The 19,602-nt window shown below is 49.3% G+C and overlaps 1 protein-coding gene across 1 annotated transcript; it reads left to right on the top strand.

Moving 5' to 3' along the window:
• The first annotated feature begins 658 nt into the window (after positions 1-658).
• On the top strand, positions 659-19,218 carry LOC133358390 (hypoxanthine-guanine phosphoribosyltransferase-like). Its single transcript, XM_061576705.1, has 9 exons — positions 659-797; positions 9,727-9,833; positions 10,450-10,633; positions 10,936-11,001; positions 12,594-12,611; positions 14,786-14,868; positions 15,319-15,365; positions 16,144-16,220; positions 17,224-19,218. The coding sequence occupies exons 1-9, from the start codon at positions 756-758 to the stop codon at positions 17,278-17,280; spliced, it is 681 nt and encodes a 226-aa protein (XP_061432689.1). The 5' UTR covers positions 659-755; the 3' UTR covers positions 17,281-19,218.
• Positions 19,219-19,602: the final 384 nt, after the last annotated feature.

Consider the following 19,602-nt stretch of genomic DNA (forward strand, 5'->3'; position numbering starts at 1 on the left):
CCAGCAGCCTGGGGGCATCTTCCGCGCTCTGGTCGGAGCCCCAGGATGTGTGGGCTGGAGTTCCGCCATGCGGCGCGGCTGACCCACGCCGTGCCGGCCTTCAAGGAGCAGTGGGCGATGGAGGAGGCCGTGTGCTCGGTGGCAGATGACGGGGAGCTCTGCATGCAGTTGTGAGCTACCCGTCGGAGGCCGTCGGACTGCGAGAAGGGCTGCGTGCAGAGCAAGAGAGAGCGAGAGAGTGAGAGAGCGAGAGGTGGGGGTTTACATAAAGCCAAGTTATTATTTTTAAAAAATTACGAAATGATGAACGAAGCAAAGTGCCGACTACACAGAGCATCTTCTTGTTTCCACTGATCGTAAAAAAAAGAGAGAGGGGGGAGATAGCGAAGAGAGAGAGAGCGAGCGAGTGAGTGAGAGTGAGCGAGAGGTGGGGGTTTAAATAAAGCAAAGGTAAAAAATGTTAATTGAAATAAAAAATATTACGAAATGATGAACGAGGCAAAGTGCCGAATACACCGAGCATCTGATCGTAAAAAAAGAGAGGGAGAAGAGGGAGGAGATAGCGAGGAAGGGAGGGAGAAGATAACGTGGAGAGGGAGGAGAGAGGGAGGGGGGAGATAGAGTGGAGAGGGAGGAGAGAGAGGAGGGAGGAGATAGCGAGGAGAGGGAGGAGATAGCGTGGAGAGAGGGAGAGGGAGGCAGGGAGGAGATCTGGAGTTGTAGGCGGCGCCTTCGCCTCTTATTCCTTTCCCGCCATGGACGCCCCTGCAGAGAGCAGCGCGGGAAACTGCGTCGTGGTGAGCGACTCGGAGACGCATTTCACTGATTAATAAAGGATGTAGGACATAACTGTGAGGGAAATGTTGTTCGCTTCTAAGATTTAACAATTTTTATTAAATAAAAAAATCCTCCTCGTGGCGGCGTTTCAATGTCAACGCGGGTGCCGTGCGTGTACAGTGCGTGCGGCGCATGAGGCGATTTATATTTAAATGTTTTTTTTTAAATACATTCAGCTTTGGTTGCCGATTTGTTTTTGTGTGCGACGCCTTAACGAATGTTGAAGGCGGCTTTTGTGTTTTTTTTGGGGGGATATTTTGTTTCGTTTATTACAAAGAGACGTTTTGTGTGCCCGCGTGCCTTAACGGATGTGTGGGTGGTTAAGCCCGCACTGTACACGTTTAATTTACACTCAACGCGACTCAACGACGCAATTATTCCCCTCGCAACACCACACCAGCAACAAGGACGTCAATGTGTCGCAGTAAAACAAAGTAAACACTCTACAGGGCTCCGTGAAAGCGAGTGCGTGGCATGTACAGTGCTAACACGTGCAGCGGTGCGTCTAGTTTAACGGTGACGAAGCGAAAGCTTTTGTTAGTTTTTAAACAAAATCGTTGCTTAGACGACTGCGTTGTTTGGGGTGGGTGGGGTATGTTCAATATCGCCTTTGAAAGTGGTGCAGAGAGAGAGAGAGGTGAGATGAGAGAGAGATGAGAGTTATCCTTGAGGCGATGCCCGCGGCCTCGTCATTGCCACCTGTGCCAGCTCAAGTCGAGCCCTTTGCGTAGCGATTTTAGTTTTATACAGAAACAAAACTCGGCAGTTCTAGATTTGAAGCTTTCGTGACTGCAAGGATTCATACCCTTAGGTTTTTTCGGTAAAGCCATGTAGGTAAAAAATTCATAATAAAATAGTAAATCAATAAATGAAAAAATCTATAAATGATTTATTATTTTATTTCTCGTATTATTTCTATTATATTTATTTTTTACCTACGTGACTACCGAAAAAACTTAGAAGTAAGACTCGGCTGCTGCGTCAAGTTTAAATACGTAGCAGCAGTAGTAGGGAGGCTTTTGCAACCAAGATTATTCGATTTAAAGCTTTCGTGACTGCAGGGATTCATATTCTTGGTTCTTTCGGTAAAGTCACGTAGAAGGGAAATAATAAAATAATAAAAATATAAAACAATACAATTCTCACGACGTTTCGACTGCAACACAAGCAATCATCATCAGGTGTGACATCCACAGCAAGAAAATTTCAAATTTTGATGATTTCACACCTGATGATGATTGCTTGTGTTGCAGTCGAAACGTCGTGAGAATTTTATTGTTTTATATTATTTGATTATTTCCCTTCTACGTGACTTTACCGAAAGAACCAAGATTTTGGTGTGCGGGTTTTTTTCTTCCCTTTCCCCCCCCCCCCGTTTGTGTGAGATCGCGCAAATATTTGATGCGTCTGTGGAACCCTTCACCACCCGACACAGCACGATTAGTGACGACGGTGGTTGTCACGTCAAACGAAACGCGCCGATTTTAGTTGACGACCAGGGCACAACCGCTGAGTTGGAGAGCAAATTTAACAAACAAAAAACCCCGCATCATTTACAATTCGAGTACGACGTCTCGCTGGTGATTCCATAGCTATTCATATTCTTTGGGTCTTTTGGTAAAGTCACGTTGATAGGTCCCATACCTGTCAATCACTTATCACTATGTAACACGAGTTTCGTCCCTGGGTAGTAAGTGTTATTTTTTAATTGCTTACGCCTCAAAAGTATATAAAATGGCTATTCCCCAAAAACTTTGCTTTTGTAACCAGGACTTTGTGAATGAAAGACACAAATGCGCATGTTTTCTCATTGAAAATAGGTAGATTTCAAAATATCACTTTCCTGGTCACAAAAGCAAAGCTTGTGGGGAATAATAGCCATTTTCTGTACCTTTGAGGCATAAGCAATTAGGAAATAACACTTACTACCCAGGAACAAAAAAATGTTGTTACACAGTGAATTATCGGTGCCCCAACCTTATTAACAGACCAACTCAGACCTTATTAGTCACCCAGTGCACTTATAAATCCCAAGTCCCATCACCAGGAAGAAACAAATAGTCACCACTAGTACACTCACCACTAGTACACTCACCGCGACACTCTCCACTACACTCACCACTAGTACACTCACCACTACACTCTCCACTACACTCACCACTAGTACACTCACCACTAGTACACTCACCACTAGTACACTCACCACTACACTCACCACTACACTCACCACTACACTCACCACTAGCACACTCACCACTAGTACACTCGCCACTAGTACACTCACCACTACACTCACCACTACACTCACCAATAGTACACTCACCACTAGTACACTCACCACTAGTACACTCACCACTACACTCACCACTAGCACACTCACCACTAGCACACTCACCACTAGTACACTCACCACTAGCACACTCACCACTAGTACACTCACCACTAGTACACTCTCCACTAGCACACTCACCACTAGTACACTCACCACTAGCACACTCACCACTAGTACACTCACCACTAGCACACTCACCACTAGCACACTCACCACTAGCACACTCACCACTAGTACACTCACCACTAGTACACTCACCACTAGTACACTCACCACTACACTCACCACTAGTATACTCACTAGTACACTCACCACTAGCACACTCACCACTAGTACACTCACCACTAGTACACTCACCACTAGCACACTCACCACTAGCACACTCACCACCAGTACACTCACCACTAGTACACTCACCGCGACACTCACCACTACACTCACCACCACTACACTCACCACTACTACACTCGCCACTAGTACACTCACCACTAGTACACTGACCGTGACACTCACCACTACACTCACCACTAGTATACTCACCACTACACTCACCACTAGTACACTCACCACTACACTCACCACTAGTACACTCACCACTACTCACCACTACACTCACCACTAGTACACTCACCACTACACTCACCACTAGTACACTCACCACTACACTCACCGCTAGTACACTCACCACTAGTACACTCACAAGTACACTCACCACTAGTACACTGACCGCGACACTCACCACTACACTCACCACTAGTACACTCACCACTACACTCACCACTAGTACACTCACCACTACACTCACCACTAGTACACTCACCACTACTCACCACTACACTCACCACTAGTACACTCACCACTACACTCACCACTAGTACACTCACCACTACACTCACCACTAGTACACTCACCACTACACTCACCACTAGTACACTCACCACTACTCACCACCACTCACCACTAGTACGCTCACCACTACACTCACCACTACACTCACCACTAGTACACTCACCACTACACCCACCACTACACTCACCACTAGTACACTCACCACTAGTACACTCACCACTAGTACACTCACCACTAGTACACTCACCACTACACTCACCACTAGTACACTCACCACTAGTACACTCACCACTAGTACACTCACAAGTACACTCACCACTAGTACACTCGCCGCTACACTCGCCACTACACTCACCACTACTACACTCACCACTAGTACACTCACCACTACACTCACCACTAGTACACTCACCACTACACTCACCACTACACTCACCACTAGTACACTCACCACTGCATACCTGTCAACCCCTTACCAGTGCCTACCTTATTACAGACCAACTCAGACCTTTTTGGTCACCCTGTGGCCATAATAAATCTTAACGTTCATCCGACAAAGTCCCATCACAAGGGAGAAATACAAACAAATAGACAGAAAAATAAAAAATAAATGCCCGCATTGAAACGGCTGTACGCCGCATGGATCTGAAAACTCAATTTCTCTTCAAGAATATGGGTTAAACCGAATTGGTTGACAGCTATGTGATAACGCCACCAGCTTCGTCAGGCGATTACGCCATGTTTCGCTCCCCTTTTCTTGAAATGCCGCCACCTGCCTGGGCAGTTCACCAGGCGCACTGCTTGATGAGAAGCCGAATGTCGAAACCGGTCCAGAGGAGAGGAGGGGGTGAGGGAGGCGTTGTTGCCGCCGCCACGCGTCTTAACAAACGCTGCTGATTTGAGATGCCCTCCCCATGAAAGGCATGCATTGTGTGGCCGACGGGAGACACAGACGCTGGGGAACGGGGCGTCTCCGTCTGCTTATTTTTTGTCGTTTTCTCCACAAGGGACGCTCAACGATCGGTCTGTGTTGGGGTAAATAAAAAAAAGTCAAGGGGTTACAGTACCTCCTTATATAAGGATCGGTTGGGGCGTTGGTGCTTATGTTCCGTTCACAGCCCTTTAAGAGGCTCGTGATGATAATTCCACATTCCTATGGTAAAGGGGTGAGTCTCCCCATAAGGACAACACCCGCCTGCGACTCACCCCCTACACACGCACAAAGCAGTGGCATATTTGATCGACCCTGGAAGGAGAGATAATGGGCTGAGTCAACCCCTCAACCCAATTTGTTTTATTTATTAAATGTCTTATCTGGGAGAAGACCCTGAGGCCATCCCAGGACACGCTGGCGGGACTACGTCGCTCGGCTGGCCTGGGAACGCCTGGGAATTCTCCAGGAAGAGCTAGAGGCTGTTTCGCCAGGGAAAGGGAGGTCTGGACCACCACTACTCAACACGCTGCCGCCGCCGCGGCCCTCACCAGAACAGGCGGCTTGAGAAACGAACGAACTTATCTGGGAGAGACAAATATGGCGAGGAGGAGGAGGGGTCAAGTCTCGCGCGTTCATGGCCCACGTTCGTCTAACGTCGTTCCGGGTTTACAACCGTTACCAGCCAATCTTCCGTCTTTGTTTCTGCACAGAAAATGGTTAGCCACCAATAGGTCGGTGGAATTAACATACCTGTCAACCCATACGGTTTACCCGTAGTCTTGTAGAGGGAAATTGCGTTTTTAGGTCCATACGGCATACAGCCGTTTCAATACGGGCAAAAAATAAATGTCATCTATTTGTACCATTGGTACCTCATTTGCCAGTAAAAAATATAATGGTTTTTTTACCCTTCAATCTGGCAACAAAACTGACACCTTTTTTTTACAAGGAGTCATGTTTGCATAGACCACAATACCTGCAGTCAAAATGCAAACAAAAACATAACTGATAATGTATGCATTGTCCTTGAAGTTTATTGGTCCACACCCGAGACAGCTTTCCTTAGAGCCTAGTCTCACATGGGTTGGACCAGATGATGCCAAAAGGCGCACAACTCAAAGACAGTGCACCTCATACTCTGATGGTGCATTGTCTTTGAGTTGTCTCGGTGACCAATAAAGTCTGAATTAGTCTTAATAAGGTAGGCACTGATAAGGGATTGACAGGTATGAATTAAGAACATTAAAAAAAAATCTACATGTGGAGATGCAATCTGAATTTGTTGTATCCATAATTCTCCACAACAACCACAAGATAAGTTTGTTTACTTGAACCATGGCTACATTCCATATCCTGCCATATCATAGGACCAGACTCGAGCTAATATTTGCTTTACGTCTGGTGACCCCTCACTGTTTATGATTTGGCATTTCACGAAGCGGTTGGATAATGGGGTAAACAAGCCTGCCACAATCACCTTGTCAGTGCTTTGAGGTCGGTAACCTTTAAAACCGATATGAATCGCCTGCTGATAATAAACGCCCAATGTAAAGATATCCATTAAAAAAACATAAAAGTTTGAGGCGCTTTTGTAATATTCCATTGAAATTCTCACGTTCTGTGACCCCACCCCATTAAAAAAACATAAAAGTTTGAGGCGCTTTTGTAATATTCCATTGAAATTCTCACGTTCTGTGACCCCACCCCAATTCATGTACTCAGTAGACGTGTAAACAGTTGGTTACGAGTCTGTGGCAAAGTCCCGATCAGGGCTATGATTTGTCCACTGCTGGGCGAAGGTCTGACCAAGTCGTCACCCTCTCTCTTGCGATGTGCCGTCTGGCTGTCCTGCACGTGATCAGATCTCGTCGCTCCGCACCTTCGCTGCGCAGGACCTCTCTGGTTAATTCGCTCTTTTTGGCTGCCGCTACGTCCGTCGTTGCGCTCCACCACCGGACATCAACCCTCCGAGCGACGCGTCCTGCCCTCGCCCACGCCAGCTTTTACCGTTCACGAGTCATTTAGTGTCCCGCGCGGCTGTTGATGGCCCTAGTTGCGATGGTGGAAATTCCTCCTTCACAAGATCGCACTGAAATTGTTGGCCCCGGAAGGTTGATGTTGTTTTTTTTATATTTGTCACATAACACCACGACGTGGGGATGTACGTCATTGAAACTGCGCTGCGAGCTGGAAAGAGGAACACGTGGATGGAAGAACATGCGCAGGTTGAGACTAAACGTCATGTGCACCGCTACGAATAGTGAGTTCAGTGAACAAGGTGATGTCGGGGGGGGGGGGCAGATATTCACTCAAGTGATCCACGGTTAGAAGTCGTGTGCCACTTTCACACTTTTTGTGGAGCGTCCTTGAGTCTCCGTGTGTGCATGAACCATCCACGGCGTCCGTGTGTTCTGATATGCTCCACGACTGCCATCACCAAGGGAGTATAAATCCAGGAGGTTCAAATGCTGGCTCAGCCATGAGGCTCTTGTTTTAACCTCAGCAGTTTTCACCGAACTCTGTATCGGATGTCACGTGGCCAATGCCAGGCCCATCCATCTGCACTTGGGTGTAAGATGGAGGCATCCTTTCATTCTCACGTGGTACCCGACTGCGGATTTAGTGCCCCTTAGACTTTCACAATCGAGTGCAATGGATGACTCATAAATTAGCAGGCTCTCAGGCTATGGCCAAATCTAATGCAACGGATAACCACGCTTGAGAACACCTTGGGGGATCTGTCGCAAGGGATCGCTCGTGCGTTGTAGGAAGGTTTTTCGTTTGCGATCTTGACTGGGTGGTTTGGTAGGGGCCCACATAGGAGTCTGTTTGGGGACCCTGTGAGGAAGGGGGGAAGGGAAGGGTTTTGGGGTGGGGGAGTGTTGGTGGTGTTTGGGCACAACATTTAAAAGGGGCATCTGTGTACAGCACTTAACATGTTGTATTTGTGTCGCAAATAAACTTGCAGAGTTGATGAGCGATGTTCCTAAAAAGTCAACCACCCAGCAACAAGCAGCACTGTCACAGTTGTAATAGGGATAAGCTATCACGTCTTTTTTAATTGAAGTAAATGTATTATTACAAGTGCCTGGGCATTGAGACGATGGGAGAGAATTCCAAAGTGGAGTAGTGCGAGGGAAGAAGCAGAAAGACAAGTGAGGTGACCTGCATTGTGGTGGTTGGGTGAGCGGGTGAGTGAGTGTGAGCGAGTTATTGAGTGGGTGAGTGTGGCATTGTGACCTCCAGTGGAGGAGTCAATCTGGTGAGGTGGGAACTGGGTGCTCCTCCCCAGATGTGACAAGAGGCGTTACACCATCTTTCAAGCTCCTCTTTTCTATCTCTGCCTGTCCATCTCTTGTCTCTCTATTTAAAATATTCTCCCTCTTTTATCGTTTCCTAGATAATCAGAATCTTTATTTAGACTGGAGGAATCCGATGAACTATCATGCCCAGTAAGGGCGGGTCAGCAAGTTACACACAATAAAAAAACGACGATGGGAGTGCAGAATAGAGAAAATGGTAAGCAAATAACAAAATAAAAATAAAGGAATAAATTCGTATTTTTTATATAACTTAATGCAAGCTTGGGTAAGTCAGCAAAACAACAACAAATACAGTCCCAGACCACACCAAGCCAACACGCAGTGTCTCGGTAAAATGGCACTTGGAAATTGAACTATCGATGCACGGGTAAGGATCAAAGTTATAAATCGCATTGGCAAAATGGATTTGTATTCAGCACTAATCTTCCGCTTCAGGATATATTTTAAAGGAAGATTAAACTTGGGGGCTCCCATTAAACAGCATATTCATCAGCTATGGTCAATCCATGGTTAAATGCAGTCTCCCCCCCAACGTCCCCCCCCCCCCCTTTTACCATCCTCTACATGCCAGAATGGTGAGGTATTGTAATACAACTCCACGTGACGGAACGTCACGGATAGGTCTTTATCCAGCAGTGGCTGATAGGGGGCTGTACAGTGTACATTACAAGCCCCATTGTTGCGCACATTTAATGTGGACTTTGTATGCACCAGTGCTCTGCTTGTCTATACTTACTGTTCTTCGTGGTGATATAATATTATACACACTGTCTCCCTAGCGAGGGATCGAAAGCACCTGCGGAAAATAATTTGTGCCGCGCCGCGGTCTAAATGGCGACGCACAAGGGAGGATGCCGTCCGGGTTGAGCAGCGGTCGACGGCTCCCGTGGGTGGTGCGGGAGCTGGAGAGGGGGGGAGGGGACAGACGGACGCGGCACGAGATGAAATGGGGCACCGCTTAAGCGCTTAACGGCGGTGGTGGCGGTGTCGAGGGGTCGTATGAAATTAAAGTGCTCCGTGCCGTGGCAGGTTTATCCGGGCTGCCAATCCGCTTAGCGCCACGCGTCGTTTACGCGTTAATGCGGCGGTCGGCGCCGCGTGCTCGTGTTTTGTTGTTCCCGTGTTTTTGCGATCGTTTATATTTTTTTGGCCTCTTCCAAGCAGAACAGGACAAGCAGCAATCTCCGTTTCTTGTCTCCACACAAATAGAAAAAAGGTGGGGTGTTTTCATCGGCTTTCGCGACCAAATGCCAAATAATCAAGCGGAAATTGTTGACGCCAGCAAACGGCCTGGACTTGTTTCGACCGTCCAGTCGTCTTAAAATGTGGAATTGAGGTGGTGCCAGGGGAAGAGAGGGTAGGAGTGAGACGACGCGAGCCGGCGCTCCAGTTGCGTGTGGCTCACGGGAACACAGTAATTGAAAGGCGCCGCTTTAAAATCTTGTTTGCAGATTAGGGATACTGACCCTGGCTACGACCTCTGCAAGTTTTGCATCCCCACTCACTACATGGATGACCTGGACCGGGTGTTCATCCCACACGGACTCATCATGGACAGGTGTGCACGTGTGTACGTGTGTGTGTCTGCACGCGCTTGTGTGTGTGCACACTTGCGATGCAGCGTTTTAACGCACTGCACTATGAACCCGCCGATCCGAGTTTGAATCCCGCTCACCCCAGGAACGTTCCAATGGAATCAGTTACTGAATCCTGACTTTCCAAAATCTGGGAATTGGTTCTGAAAATGGTTACCGCTTAAACCGGTTACCGCTTAACGACCCTAATCTTCATCGTGGTGCTTGCACACTGCAATAATGTGATTCATAATTTAATTCCGCGTAAGACCAAGTAATGATTACGCAAAAAAAATTTCTGACCCGAAGATGCTTGACGCAGTTTCGAGCGAAACATCGGATCCAATTGACTAATTCGGTTGCGTGAGAATCGTTCTTCACCTCACCGGCGAGCGACCTGGCACGTCGTTAAAACGCTTGCACACCACGTGACAATTACATTTGATTGGCCGTGTCGGGTGGCGGAGGGTTCTTAACGACGACATCATTACGCGGCCTTCCCCGAACGCCCCGATTATGAATCGCGGACGTCGCGGGTTTTGTGCAACGCTCAGCCCACCCTTCGTCGCGCGCTCAGCCCACCCTTCGTCGCGCCCGCAGGACGGAGCGGTTGGCGCGGGACATCCTCAAGGACATGGGCGGGCACCACATTGTGGCGCTGTGCGTCCTCAAGGGCGGCTACAAGTTCTTCGCCGATCTCCTCGACTTCATCAAGGCGCTCAACCGCAACACGGAGCAGTCCATCCCGCTCACCGTCGACTTCATCCGACTCAAGAGCTACTGCGTGCGTGAGCGGGGACTCGTGCGGCGCGAGACTTCGATCCGTCTTCGTGCGTCGGGACGCTTGCGTTTGTTGCCGAGCTTCACCCAGTTTCCAAGTGAAATGTAGCGTTATCTGATCGCTGCTGCGTCTGGTCGTGAGGACCGTACTTGAACTCATCCAGTGGTTTGAGCCCAAACTAAAATAATCGGCGTGCGTCGTTATACGCTTGTACGCCACATGACGGCGATAATTTGTCTGGTGGTGGAGTCGGCTTCACGCGATGACGAAATTGACGGGGCTGCGTGTGTCGCGCGTGTGTACAGAACGATCAGTCGACGGGACAGATCCGGGTGATTGGCGGCGATGACTTCGGCACATTAACTGGAAAGGTAACCGATGCTCTTGGTTTTAAACGATTGTGCGGCTACCGGTGTAATGTTGCCGTGACGTGCAGATATTCACGTTTAGAAATCTCCGCAGAAAGTAGTGTAACATCAACATGTTTCGGAACAGCCTCCGGAAGATAACATTACAGAACTACTTTCGGCTCGCTCACCGTCAAGTTATTGAGCAGTTCTCACAATAAAATGTATCTCCATTAGATAGGCGACGTTCCGCTTGAAACTGTCAAGCATCATCAAGACACGACCCAGGAAGTGAGAGAGTAAAAATCCAGGAAGTCTGTTAACATGATGGCAGTTCATTAGAGTTTTTACTGGTAGCAACCTCCTGGTTACACCAGCCCACAGGGGATTATTGTGTCCGTCGTGCAGAGAGGGGCTAGGTGGGGAGGGTGGGGAGGGTGGGGAGGGGCTGGGTGGGGTAGGGGCTGCTCACTCCGTGGTGCCCTTATAAAACTCAACGTTTAACCTACTCACGCCGGCTTGTGCCCGCCCTCACAGTCGGGCATATTTGCGAAATACACCACGCCGCCGTTGACCCTGGCCATTGACCGAGCAACCCAACGTTCCTACCAGTTCCCTCCGCAGGAATGTGTTTGGGTTAGATCGCATAAATATAAATGTGTCGTTAAACCCGCCACCACCCGACAGCCAAGTCGTAAGGTTTGTCACGTAAATGAAACATGCCAATTTGTTACTCGTTCAGCACACTGGAGAGTGAACCCACAACATTTACAATTCGAGTCCTTGTAATATTTCGCCGGAAATTACAACCTGGCCTCATCAGGCGACAGCCAGATTTGTGGAGAAATCCTCCTCCTGTTTTGGTCTTAGGGGGGATAAATGTGATGTCTCCACTTATGATACAATCAGGTATAAAGACCAGAGGAAGGGGTTAATGTGAGAGTATGAAATTGTAAATTTGCACAACAATTAAATATTTTTCATACTTTAGATGAGAGCGCATGAACCATCGACTCGCTGCATTTGAGAAACTGGTTTAATAGCGAGCGGCTGAGCCCCAGATTTACACCCCGCATCTCTGCGGCGGCGGCGCAGGCTGTTGGCTTTTTTCCAGTAACGTTGCGGGAGGTCTTGGACGTCCGCTGTGAGTGAACCGGAAGGCGCGTAGTCATTCACGGCTAATACCGCGCCCCACATTATTAGCCGGGCGAGGATTACTTAATTCCTGTGGTTGTCGTGCAAGCATTATAAAGCTTCCTATATTTTTATACAAATTGTGCCTCATTTTGTCCGTCTCAAAATCGTCCCTTGGTTCGTATATCGCTCTGCTCTGTTTAATTAGGCTTTAGTTTTACGGCTGTAATAACGCGGTATTTGTTTTGACTTTTCACGGTCGGTGCCGGGAGGAATTACCATCTGATGACCTTTTGACCTTTGTGGCCGCCATAAGGTGTCCCGCGCAAAATAAATAAGTGAAATTGCCTCTCGCTAAAGCTACAAGCTCAGCGTTTTTGAGCACTGCTTACTATTTATAAAAGTTGGTCACCACTGCACTGCATGAAGTGTGCGGAAGCTGCACTGTTAACCTATTCTGTGTGGATTTTTTTGCGTTTCAGAATGTGCTCATCGTTGAGGTGAGTGCCGTTTGGTTTTCGATCGGTGGGTAATATAAACCTGGCGGTTAGGGCGCCAACTCGGTAAGCCCCAGCTCAGGTTCGCATATCTCGCCGGGAATCGAATCGGCTCTAACCTCCCCCATGCGGTGGATAAAATTGAGAACCTCTTTGTGGGTAGCTGGTGGCGGAGCAGTCAGGCTGCTGTTATGGAGCTGGGAGCAATGCGCTGGGCGTGCGTGCCATTGCATCGTGTCGCACAGCTTAGGTGGTGAAAATTGTCTAAGCCAGTTGATGTTGCCGTCTTGCACCTCTTTGAAGAGTCTTAACGTCGTACAGCCTGTTAGCCGGGTGTCGGTGGCCGCGTGCGTGGTTCTGTACTCCAGCGCTATGGAGTAGGCCTCGGCAAGGTAAGGTAATTTACCCTTTTTACCGGGTAAAAGGGTAAGGGTAAAGGTGTCGACATGCCAAGGGGTAAGGTAAAGGGTAGGGTAAAGGTAGCTCGGAAGAATTACCCGGTAGGGTAAAGGTAGCTCTGAAGTATTACCCGGTAAATACGGTACCTTGTTTACCGCTAAAAGCTCCGTGGCGCAGTCCGTGGCCTCCATTTAATAAGTAATATTTTTAAAAACTTTTTTAAAAACACGCTTTTATTAAATGTACTAGTCATGGCAGAACTCCACGACTCCAGGAAGTGGCCCTGAAGCTTGCCACAACGTAAGGGGCCGTGGCCAATTACAGCCAACGTCTGTTGAGTGTGGACAATTAGACCCAAGCCGAAACATAACATATACAAAATAATTTAAAATATATATATTTATGATAGAATATAGTATTGTCATCGGTATGACATAAGCATACCAAGTTTGCAGTCGATAGTCAATACCACATTAGGAAGTGGGTCAAAATTGAGTTCCAAGATTTGAGGATACGACGACGACAACGACAATAACAACGACAACAGACAGAGTGCGTTAAAAGAAAGCGTGTAAAATTGGAATAATCGAGAGTATTCTATATGGATTAAGAGCTCTACCTAGCATTTACCGTTACAAACCTTTTTCATGTGTAGTATTCCAGTAATTACCCTGTAATCGGGTCATTTGTATGGGCTAAGGGTAAAAGGTAGGGTAAAGGTAGGCTCGTTGCTTTTTACCTTACCTGCTAAAGGGTTAAAGGTAGGGTAGAGTGATTGTATTGTGGTAAGGTAAAAGGTAAGGTAAAGGTAGGCTTGTTGTTTTTACCTTTTAACTTTTACCTTACCTTGCCGAGGCCTACTACGGAGGCAAGAGCGGGTTGGTGGGTCGCACAAATTTTTCAAAACTCTTCTTTTCCCGCGGGCGCCGAGGAGAATCCGTAACTACCCTGGCTCGCCAAGGGAAGGCGGTACAGCGACGGGCGGGACGAGATGTTGCCCCTTGGCACGCGTGGGTTTTCTCCAGGCACTCCGATTTCCTTCCACTTGGGTCAATACTAATTGGCAGAAAAACCTCTGAATATACATTAGGGACTCTCGGTTATTCACGTGCGGTTTATCCGATTTGCGGATTAACCGCACACCTGAGATTTTGACATAAATACCTAACTCGTGGATTATTCCCTAAAGGCCAAATTAATAATCTACAAACAATTGTACATTGCTATTCTTGGAATGTTTATGACAAGTGACGTGCTTAAACCGAACAAACGTGTTGCTCTGGTGAATCGGAAATCTACGTGATCACCTCTACAGTACAGTAATGGCATATCTTTACACCAGTGTGCGGGGTTTGATTGACGTTGATTGGCGTGGCTCTGCTGCTATCCACTTAGAGTGCCGAGTCTTCTGCGTGGGAGCAGGAAAGTGTTATCACTGAGCAACTCAGTTTTCTCAACTTAAACATAATTTATGCCTATATTAGTGGTTTTCGGCATAGAGATCCGCAGAAAATTGATATATTTGGCTTATCCGTTATTCTGCGCCCATCCTCCCCATCACTAGCGTGGGTAATCGAGAGTCTACGGTAGAGAGGACCGCAGAGTTCGGCGGTTGTTGGTAGCGTTGGCTCACCGCTTGGCTGCCACCATCCAGCTCGTTTCTCTGGTTCCTCGGTGATTGTGAGCTGCAGTTTGCACGAACGACAACACTGTACGTAGAATTAAACGTTGTTGCAGCCCAGAATTTTTTGAGGTGTGTCTGTTCTGTGTTTTTGCAGGACATCATTGACACAGGCAGGACCATGCAGACGTTGTTGAGCATGCTGAAGGACTACAAGCCCAACATGGTGAAGGTGGCCAGGTTGGTGCACGCGCGTGTGTGTGTGTGTCAGGTGGGGAACGGTGGCGCAGTGGTTTGCACACTGCTACGAACCCGGCAACCCAAGTTCGATTCCTGTTCGCTGCCAACACCAGTGACGAATTTCTAAACCGTGGTGCTGGCCACCCACGCTCTCGCGTGCCGTAGCGAGCACCTATGCCGGCCTGCATAGGTGCTCGCTAACAGCACTTGCCCCCGTTTGAGCGCGTCGCTGTGGTCCGTACGTGCCACTCGCAAACGGACTTGGAAATGAGCGGTGTTGGTTGTGCATCCACTCGCTCGGATGCGGACCCGATGGTCGCAGGCGGCGATGAAGCTACGCGGTTCATGTCGAGGTTCGCGTTTTTGGCTGCACGGTGGACGACTCGTCGGGCCTGAACCTGCGTTGACGCTTGTGGTGCCGCGTTGTGGCGCGTTGTGCTGTCTCGGCAGTTTGCTGGTAAAGCGGACGCCGCGCAGCGTGGGATACCGCCCGGATTGTGAGTAGCGCCCGTCCCCCACCCCCCTCCTTGTCCATTTCCTCTTGTTTCGTGCGGTAAACGAAGAGCGCCGCCTAATTGAGTTTTAGTTCTAAGTGATTTGAGCCAGTCAATTGCTTCGTCTGAGAGTTGGTGATTGCAGTTGCACCCACCCACCCTACCAACCCACCCTGCCAATTCACCCACCCACCCACCCTGCCAACCCACCACCCTGCCAACCCACCACCCTACCAACCCACCCACCGTGCCAACCCACCCACGCTACCAACCCACCCACCCTGCCAACCCACCCACCCTACCAAACCACCCACCCTACCAACCAAACCACCCACCCTACCAACCAAGCCACCCACCCTACCAACCCAACCACCCACCCTACCAACCCACCCACTACAAACCCACCCACACTACCAACCCATTCACCTCGCCAACCCACCCACCCTACCAACCCAACCACCCACCCACAAGCACTCGTAGCTACTTAGTAACAGACAATACCATGACTAATACAAAAAAACATGTTATTTTCCCCAAGCCCCGTGGTGTAAAGTGCTGTCTCCAACTCTTTTTGTCCTCCCTGTCTCTCTGGCCTGTCTCTCCGCACGCCCATTGCCAGAAACGTCGCCTGCTAGAAATATTTTTACTTTTAAGGCCACGGTTTAATTGTCGACGAACGTGTAGAGTTTTTATCACCATCATTATTATTTGAGCTCTTGCACCACTTGCCAACGCAGCTCGTTAACGTAAACTCTCACCTGACCGTTTTTCTTTCTTTCAGATATCGGCTTCGAAATCCCGGACGAGTTTGTTGTGGGATACGCGCTGGACTACAACGAGTACTTCCGGGACCTCAATGTGAGTTGACGTACACGTGTACTAAAAGACAAAAAAAACTAAACTCGTTTTATTTCACCAGCTGAGGGCCCACTCAGCTATCTAGCTCTGGCCACAATTGATCAATCAACGAAGTGGCTTATCACGTGGGAATTAAAAGCGGCAGCAGCGTAATACTCTAAACGAAATACTCTAAATACAATGGCAGTGAGGTTGTATCACTCGCACCAACGGCTCTGGGTCATATGGTGGCAACCTATCAGCTCGCTCCCCTCGAGAATCCGGTTTAATAATGGGAAACTGAAACCTCAGTAGTGTGCCGGATCTGACCCCTGAGTCAGCCAACACCTTCCTGTCTACGCCTGTGCGTGGCTAACACAAGTGGCGAGTGATAGCAGAGCCGGTCTTGGGTCTCGACTGGGTTGACTCGGCCTAAATAGATGTGTAAACATCACCATATTGCCACTAGGGAGACAAAGGCGGCCGGGCGTGGTGCTGGCCGCCCACCCAACCCCCCATCGTGTGCCGACAGCACTTACCCTGTCAGTCTGTTAAGGCTATAAGGGGGGGTCTTTGTTTTTGTACGGTGGCACAGCGATTAGCGCGTTGGGCTACGTACCCGGCGACCAGAATTCGAATCCCACTCACGGCCAACGTCGGTGAGGATTATCTGACGGGTCATGGGCCTCCGCTGGGTCGACTCGGCCTGAAATGAGTACCTGGTGCGATGAGTAAACATTGGCACTTGGGAGACAAGGCGGCCGGCCGGGTGTGCTGTTGACCACCCACCCCCTCGTATGCCATGCCGGCCTTAATAAGTGTTCGGGAACGGCACTTGTCCCAACAGTCAGTTGAAAGGCTATGGGGGGAAAGGGGATGGGGGGCGATTTTTGTCGTTTGTGTGTGTGCCCGCATGCGCGCGTGGCTGTTTTGTCTTGCAGCAACTTTTATTGAGCTTCCTGTTGACTTCCTCGGACGGCTGTTTGCGCGCTCACTTTTGTGTCCTGCTTGCGTTTTTCCACAGCACATCTGCGTGATCAACAACCACGGCAAGGAGAAGTACAAGAACAACTGTGCCTGAGCACCGTGTGCCAGCCGCCACAGCAGCAGCAGCAGCACCCCGCACGCCCGCCCGCACGCCCGCCCGCACACCCGCACACCCGCCCGCCCGCACGCACGCCCACCCCTGCACTGCCGCGACCCGCGTTGGTTTTCGGAGTTGACTCCGCTTAAGGCGCCACTCTCCCGCCGCGCGTCCCGGGTTGCGCGCCGTTCCGCGTTCGGTTCCCGATAATTAGCTGCCGAGCGACGGCACGTGTGGCAGAACCGAGTTGGTTTTTTTTCTTGTTTTCCTGTGGAAGCGGCCAGAGGGCGAAACGTCGGACCTCGTGCCGAAAATGAAATTCGGCATGACCGGAGGACACGGCGGTGGCGGATAGCTGTGCCCGCCCCCCCCACCCCCCCCACCTCCCTCACCTCCCTCCCAACCTCGTTTAGATGTCAAGCGGAGACGCTGGATTTGGACGTTGGAGGGAGTTGTGTCACGCGGGCAGCCGGGCGGCTTTTACCGAGGCGCTGCTGCCCTTCACATAAACCTCATGGATATCATTATTATTATTATTAAGTTATAATTTGTCATAAAGTAATTCGAATGTATGTGTACCCCTCATTGTCAAACTACTACTGATGAAGGAGTTCCCCACCCTGCTCCCCCCACCACCACTACAGTGTCACTGGCGGTGGGGGGAGAGGGAAGTATGTTTGACCATACTTCACCAAGCTGGTCACTGGGTTTCTTAAGTTTGTGCTGATTATTATAATATTGTTATCACTTTATAATCATGGTTGAATGGTTGGCGTGAAGCTCTCTCGCCAGGCACTTTCGTGGTTTCCCAATTCAGGTTGACTCTCAGGTTCTCGCCATCCACGCGTTGAATCGCTTGTGGGGGGGTGCGGGTAAAAAAAAAAAACCCCCACAGATAATTAGCGGCATTTCTTCGAGCAAATTATCCCGTTGGCTAATTTCGACCGTAGCGACGCTGCGCTTTATTGTCGGTTTGTTTGCTCGTGTAATGCGTTGAAGTCTGCGTGTGTGTGTGTGTGCTAGAGCCAGTGCTCCTCAACGTGTACGCGTTGTAGGTAATCGCGGTTTCTCGTCACCCCCTGTAACCACTAGAAGGCAACGGCATTCGCCAGTAGCTTTTTTTTCTATTCGAACGAAAAAAAAATCGATTTTAGAACCCAAATGCGACGCGCTGATATTCATCGAAATCTTTCCCATGGGGGGTGGGGGAGGGGCTGAATGTATACAGAGCCCGCCACGGAGCTAAACGAATAAAACGATGGCAGTTTGATGGTAAGACAAAAAAAATGCTGAGAAAAATAACCAATCATTTTCTCAATTTGTGACCCATGAATCCAGACAATTCCATGGGGGGGGGGGGGGGGGAGTGGGTGGTGGTGGGGCCAAATCAATCATCACGTGCCTGGTTATTACTATGGCAGTGGAGTGTCTCGGTAGCAATGTTTGAGAGTTAACCCCCCCCCCCCCCCTGTCCAGTGTGTTCTGCACGAGCGGCCAATCCGGGCCGAGCCCAGCCCGTCGCGAGCCCCCCCATGTCTTCATTCATCCCCCCACCCACCACCACCGTCCGTCCTCAATGCATTTCAATTATAACAGTCGTCACGATGCAACTCGCAAAGCCCTTTTAGTTTGCCTTCACTGGTGCATGCGAATCGTCGTGAGTCGTGGTCGATCCACTGCCAGGTGAAGGCCGCCCCAAGTCTACGCACGCTCTATATCTCGCGGTCCAGCTGCGCAACAAATCTTTCGTCTCGCTCTCACGAGCCGGCTCCGTTGCCAATCTCCCAATTCATAGGCACTCGCGCGTGCGCACGAGTGTGTTACGTTTATCGTTGAATCTTTACGTTTCCTATGAGGACCGGGCCGTCCACAGCCGTTGCACCAAGTTCACGGGAGCCAACGCAGCCGCTCACGGATTCTGTGTGCACCGCTAGGGAAACATAACAAATCTCATGTAATAGTGAACCCCGAAGCATCGTGTGATTTGATGAATCGTGCGTTTCCGCCTGCTGCAAGACATCGGTGCTCCTGTGTTGATATGATTTTTATCTTTTACAGCCAAATATTTTTTCACGCCGTGTGTAAAATGGTAACGCTTTTACCGTTTTATGGACGGCGAGGCTGTAAAGTAATCGAGTGAAACCATTTTATTTTCTAAAGTATATATACACATTATATGTAAATGTAATATATACATTGTGTGCGCTTGTTGTTGTGTGTGAACGGTAATTGTGGATGGCAGGGGGCAAATCCATTCAGTCCTCCGCTAGCCGCGTAGGAATAAGCCAACCCTCGAGTGGCAGGCAGGGCCAACCCAGG

This window comes from Lethenteron reissneri, chromosome 61 (genome assembly GCF_015708825.2).
Source record: "Lethenteron reissneri isolate LAM-NWPU_2019-01 chromosome 61, ASM1570882v1, whole genome shotgun sequence".
NCBI classification, from domain to species: domain Eukaryota; kingdom Metazoa; phylum Chordata; class Hyperoartia; order Petromyzontiformes; family Petromyzontidae; genus Lethenteron; species Lethenteron reissneri.